General features: G+C 40.6%; 1 protein-coding gene across 1 annotated transcript; it reads left to right on the forward strand.

Annotated features, from left to right (window-relative positions):
* Positions 1–494: 494 nt before the first annotated feature.
* On the forward strand, positions 495–2,582 carry LOC119651830 (fork head domain-containing protein FD4-like). Its single transcript, XM_038055624.1, has one exon. It carries the CDS (start codon positions 1,042–1,044, stop codon positions 1,969–1,971), a length of 930 nt encoding a protein of 309 aa, XP_037911552.1. The 5' UTR covers positions 495–1,041; the 3' UTR covers positions 1,972–2,582.
* Positions 2,583–6,926: the final 4,344 nt, after the last annotated feature.

A 6,926-nucleotide genomic window follows, 5' to 3' on the forward strand; every position in this document is an offset into this window, starting at 1 on the left:
ACGGCCTGGCCAATGGGAACAGGTTCCGCCGAAGAAACTCCGCTTCGATGCGATTGGTTGGCTCCGGCAACCATTTCTGAAGTGCGGGTCATGGAGAGGGTTGCTGTGGGACGGATTGCGCACTCTCGCCATTCTTCGCGAGGTGCTCTCCCCCTGATGGCGTAGACGAGTGTTTACTTGCCTGATACCAGCAACAAACAGAACACCGCCCAATATGTACTTATCGCTCGTTGAGTTGTCTAGCGTTTGCACAGGCTTGTGTTTAGATACTTTGCGTTTGTAGATACTTGATCCGAGCTTATAGATTTGCTTGTTTTTCCACGCCTTACATACACAGCTCCGGACTGCATTATGCTCACCATAGTGGGATAATGGATAAGGAATTTGTTTTGGGCTTGTTTTTCGGTTTGTGGGGATCCGCGGTGGATTAAGGCAGTTATCGCTTCCAACCAGATGCTTAGCCAGTCGACTGGCCGGGAAAGCACAATCTTTTCGCCGCATTGATTACTCCATGTGCCAGCTATTGGCTCTCTATTGTTGTTTTGCTTGCCATCGGAGGCTGTGGAGTTCTTGGCGTTATAATACGTGATTCCGTTTTCAACACCTCTGCCATTGGGACTATGTTTACATGTTAAACCAGTCTTTGGCAAACATCAGAGTGTGTCGGTTGGTTTTTTGCATAAAATGTCGAATTAATGACTGCGGACGGACGGACGGACGCGTCGAGTTCGAAACCCGGTGCTGTTGCGGTTGATTTATCGGCTGACCAACGAATGCCTAATAATATAATTTAGAGTGAGAGAACACATTGCCAAGAAACATGTTTGCCCATATGTTCGTTAACAGTCAACCGCTGATCGTAATAATTATTGATGGTGCTTTGTGGTAACGAGCAAATAACAATAATGATAGTTGAGAATAAAAGTAATTTAATCCATGATGGAAAGTGTAAACAAGTAAATGAAGAGCTCACCTTGCAAAGATTTAGTGCAAATTAGAAAAGTTTTGTGAGGTCCACTTTGAACACATACAAATTGTAATATGCCCCGACCCTCGCGCGAAACTTATGGTGACCAAAAGCCACCGTATTCCTACATTTCTCTGACTGCGATGGCGATTTGGAGCTCGCCAGAGAAGATGCTGCCACTCAGCGAGATCTACCGCTTCATCACTGACCGATTCCCTTACTACAGGAAGAATACGCAACGGTGGCAAAACTCCTTGCGACACAATCTAAGTTTCAACGACTGTTTCATTAAAGTTCCTCGACGACCAGATCGACCAGGAAAAGGAGCTTACTGGGCGTTGCATCCTCAAGCGTTCGACATGTTCGAAAATGGAAGTCTATTGCGAAGAAGGAAACGGTTCAAGCTTCACAAATCAGAAAAGGATCTTCTTAATGAAGAGCTAGCAGCACTGGCAAATTTGAATCGTTTTTTCTTTTCAAGTACGACTGGTGCTCCTGTACAGCAGATGGAGCCACCCTGCAACAATATGGTAGGTGATCCTGGCATGTTTGCTCCGAGAATACCACCTACAAATATGGCTGCCTCACCAATACGACCATTATCTCCTATGTTACCAACGACTTGCATAAGTGGATCAGCATCTGCAGACTCTGGTGCTAGACCAAAGCGATCGTTCACCATAGAAAGCCTCATAACTCCGGACAAAGAAAGCACAAGTGACAGTCTAGACCACGGTCATCGAGAAGATATTCGCCTGAGTCAAGTAACTGAACAACCCACAAGAGCTCTGCCGCCTCTGCCGCCTATTGCAGCTGGAATACCTTTTCTTCCCTATGGAGGACATCCTTTCACTCAAATGGGATACGATCTGCCAGTAAATCCGCTTCTGATGATGGCCCCATTCGGTGGTCTGCACCCATCCTATTATCCGAATGTTGGGAGCTCAATACCACATGGAAGCGATATGAGTAGAATTGGAGGATCGGCATTAAGGACAGTATGACCAGCAGGTTGGGCTAATCAGAGAAAATCGAATAATGTAAATAGAGAAATCTGAGAAAAGGCTGTTTCTAGAACTATTGATAAACTCGCCCGTAATTGTAAGTGTAGTTGTGGAGTCCTAAATAGAAGTGCTCATAAATTTGCGCTGTCGATTTTAGTAATGTGATGATGCACACAAAAACTGCAGCTTGCATTCAGGTAACTAATTTATTGTAAGTAGCTCAATCGTATCAATATCGGCTAAAGTTTAGCTGCCCACCTGTCTTACAGTTTACTGCTTTCTTAAGAAACTAGATGTGCCAATTATAGATTTATATTGTGACATTGCAAGTTTTCAAAATGCAAATTTCATTAGAATTCCCGAACAATAGATAAAAATGTATTGATATCCACTTGTAATTGTCTTGTACACAACAAGAGCATACCCGGGAAAACCCTAGTAGTTGATAAGAATGATAGAGTTCGAAATGTGGTAAATTTAATTGAGCCTTTTCCTATGTAAGTGTATGTATGTAAATATTGACTAGAGGAAGCATATAAATTATTTAAATTTCTCCTTATTTATATAAACTTCATTCATTTTCCAAGGAAATATGCTGATGCAATACATGATTATTTTGACTGAATATTTGATGTGTTTTCTTTCGAAAGCTTGGCAGACCGACCCCTTCCTTCCTAGATTTTAGAGGAATAAATGAATGTTTCAGTCAAAAGTAAAATCACTTTCTAATCAGATTTCATTTCGATGGATTTGCTAAATGGAACCACTCCATGGCGATCCTATTAGGAGGTTTCAGTTAAGTTTAAGCCGATCAATACCTAGCGTAACTGTTGACTTTCTAATGATTTTAAATTAGTTCCTGGTAGCGGATCAAAATATAAATTAAGCTCCTTAGTATAGGCATGCATTGAAACTCGCGAATACAGAGATCCTGTGTTTCGCTGTAAGTGACGTGCAACAGAGAGATTCTATATATTCCCTTATTCAATGAAATCACTTCCGCGAACATTTGCTTTGCAGATCACGACAATTGTGCAGTCGTTGGAATTAATGGATATTATGGTCTGGTTTAACCGCTGTCTTTTGTTTTAATGCAATATTTATTGAGCACTGTCTGACGGGTACGTCTTTCGGGATAAGGTCTTCCTTAGCTGCGGCAACTTATTGTTTGGCTTGATGAAGGCTGCAGAGTTCTTAGTTTTCAGTTATCTGATAAATCTGCTAGGTCGACGTGCAGATCCTCGTTCCTGATTAATTAAATTTCTTTAGGGAGAACTGTTTTCCAAACATTTCCAGTTTCTAGATCGAGCTATCAGCCAGTCAGGTTGAGATCAGCGTAGGGTTTTTAAGGCTTTGTCAGTCAATGTCTATTTGTTCTTGGTTTTTTGTCTTCAGAAGGTGCCAAGGTTAGAAATCTAATGCTGGCTCCTGTCATCCAATTATCTGTTATGAGAGACTCTACTCCTTAGAACCACACCTTCTCCTTCGCATATCACATATGCTTGTCGCCTTCGTTCGCCAAGATATCGATGGAGATCATATTTGCTATCACACATGTTGTTTCGTACGACGGATATTAGGATGAAATTTTGCATATATATTGTCATAATGTTAAAGTTGAGAAAAAGGGATTTATGAATTTTTGCAGGCTGTTTTTTGTTTGCTACAATTTTTTTAATAAAATGTAAAAATTGACAGGGTGGGTGATTTCGGTCACTAAGGCGACAAAAAAACAACAAATGGGGTTTTAATCAGCATGAAATTTTCAAAAGAATCAACAACAATCAAAAAATTTCGTCAAAAAATAACAAAATGGCGGGGATTTTACAAATTTTTCGGTTTTTGGCCCCAAAAAAGCTACTGTAAATCAAAATATTATATTTAACACCTATCTCCGTCTCCGAGTACACAATCCGAATCATAATGGGTAAAACCAATTTCTTCTATTTATACAACATGCTAACAAAACGAGAATGTGTAACGTACCCATATAATGGGCATGGACCTGCAATGTTTTCCTATTTGCTTAGAATAAATGCCGAGGTCCAGACAAAATCTGCATAGAGCTAACAACTCCCGGGATAATGAGCCGACGGCTTTGCTTTGCGTTGCTTATATTCCGCAACAATTTCGCCAGCAATGTAGTAACTCCGAACTCTCAAGATGTGACTCAAAGGTTATGATTTGGTCAATTATGATTATCTAGAGATTAACTAGAGAAGGGGATCCTTTTGGAAACACACAGGTTGTCCAATACATTTTATGTCTATCATCCTAATCGTAGCGCAGCAGTCCCTTCAGGAGAAATTCTATTGCAAAACGCATAAGATATTTGAGAGCTCTTCATTCAACTAAAGTTTCGGTTGTTTTACGCCATTTCGGAGAATTGAAGGCAGTCTTAATATCGAGAGCAACTAACACACCATATTTACTGGTCTATATTATTGTCATCGCAATTTTCGTTACCGCATTGATCGCATTGACACAAGATCTTGCCGTTCGGAATCCCAACTCTCCATCTAATGGCCACTAACACAGCTTTATTCAAGATACCGTCTAAGTATGGAGCTTTATTTTCAGCAATATTCTTCGCAATCTTACTGGCTTCTTCTCTAACTACCAAGGAAACGGCAGCGTTGTAGATGACCCGTTCTAAATTTTCGCCGGGGCTGTTTAATGGGCACATAGGTCAATACCACGGAGGACCGCCCGGAATCAGCACTCATTTGTGCTCCTTCCACTTTGCGGAGAAGACAATTTTTTTCAGCCAAGCGTAAATGTTTGAGCGAACCCATTTGGAATTTTCTCGACGGCCACTAACAGAGCTTTATTCGGGATCTCATATACGGCCGAAGCTTTACTTTCGGAAATTTTATACGATGATCTTCTTCCGGTACGGATTAATTTGGAGTCCACAATCAAGGCGCTGCCGTGAGTAGCACAGCGGTATTGGTTTGGTGACATTAAGTCCGAATCGCTCATACACATATACAACGGTAGATCATTAAAGCGCTAATATTCGCTATCCAGACGAATACAAAATAATTCTTATTCGTATTCTCATTCGAAAACATGAATGAATTTATATTCACGTTTGGAGATTAAAATACAAGCGTGTTTATATTCACTTGGCTGAATACGAAAGTACCCACTTATTTGAATATGCATATATTCATATTCGTAGAAAATCATCGTACGAATATATTCGTATTCATATTTACGAATACAAATATGCCTATCCCTGATGGGAGGCATATCTAACTACTCTACCGCAACTAAGGAGTATGGCGCAACTCCATGCTTGAACCTGCTAGGTGCTCTGCCCATGTTATGGGCGCAACCACCGTGAAACTCCCATAAGAGAGTCAACCGCAAATAAACGGGCCGAAAACAGATATTTCAGGAATTATTTTGGATAATATGCTTTCAGAGGCCATTCTGACTCCCATTGTACCAGATAAGCTCCGGTGAGGTTTCGTGAAAAGAGCCGCTTTAGATAAGTCGCTTGCAGACTCAGGTCCGATCGCTCTGCTGGAGTACGTGAATTCTATCCAGTGAAGAGCGGATATCAGTCGGCTTAGCTGTGAATGAGTACCTGAGTCAAATCAGGGTAATAATCTCGAGCGAGTGCAATGCTGACCACATTGCCTCCTACAGTGTACTGTAGTGTACCGTTACGGTCTTGAATGAAGTGCTCTAACACACTTCAAGGCCCTGATCCAATATGCGGCAGCGGACACCGACTATCCCCTTTGAAAAGTTTGTACAAATCTGAAAAGGCTCCCTTGCGCTTGGCAAGTATAGTTATGCTGAAAAAATGCTGCATTTGCGAATTACTTGGAAAATCTTTTTATAGCTAATCCAGTCAATCCAGTGAACAAAGCTCAACTGCCGAAATATTCACCCTCTTCTACTAAAGCTAACTAGGGCTAGAAAAGTTGCTCACATTATCAAAAAAACTAGACCCAAAAGAACCAGGCAGTGGGCACGATAACGTTACAAGCACAATATTCAAAAACTCTTTTTCCATGCTATCAAGTACTTAATTAAGATGACACGTTTAAGACATAAACAACATACTATATCAAAGATATAAATATCATGCTCATCCCAAGCAAACAAACACTGCCTGTTGCTACATATTGATGGATATATGTATACGCATCTAAATTGATCATAGCCATCTGAATATTTTTTATTTGATTTTTTTAGGTCCATAAATAGCGCTGGTAGATAAGTGAAGATCAAAAAGCCAAGACGATCCCATGCGCGTCCGCTTTCAAATATACTACTATGTCTAAAAAATAAGACCAATTTCTAAATTTCCCAAGTTAATGGTATTGCGTTTATTACCTTACAGTCAGTTGGTAGCACTATGCCTGTTGAGATACGATTGATTCAGAAAAACGAAAAAAGTTATTCTGTCAATTTTTATAATGTCTGGATTGGTTGGGCAGAGATCCTTTAACAAATTTTGTCTACGCAATTTATTTTCGTGCGCGGAAACGTTCAGGATGCTGTAGAAGACCTTCGGGGAACAGACAATATCGAAAAGGAACTTGTACAAGTGGTATAAATATTTCAAATATGCGCATGAACTTGATGAAGACAAAGTGCGTCCCGGTTGACCATTGACGTCAACTGACGATGCTCATGTGAAGGAAATAAAATATTTGCTGCTCGCAAATCGTTTATTAACAATTAGAGACCTTGGTAATGATGTTGGCATTTCAGAAAGATCGGTAAATACCATTTTGAAGCAAAATTTGGGCTTCAGAAGCGTAATTTTTTTCGAAACTGATCGGCGGATTCTCTCCAAACATTCAACTAATATCGTTAACCAGCCACCATTTTCGCGACTTCTGGCTGTTCCCCAAACTCAAAAGGCCGCGTCGGGGAAATCGTTTTGAGCTGATTGAACCGAACCCCCACTGCTATTTCCGTCATTTGATCAA

The sequence above is a fragment of the Hermetia illucens genome, chromosome 3, assembly GCF_905115235.1.
Source record: "Hermetia illucens chromosome 3, iHerIll2.2.curated.20191125, whole genome shotgun sequence".
NCBI lineage: Eukaryota > Metazoa > Arthropoda > Insecta > Diptera > Stratiomyidae > Hermetia > Hermetia illucens.

Coding starts and splice junctions, on each gene's coding strand:
- LOC119651830 (XM_038055624.1), top strand. CDS start 1,042: ATGCCCCGACCCTCGCGCGAAACTTATGGTGACCAAAAGCCACCGTAT.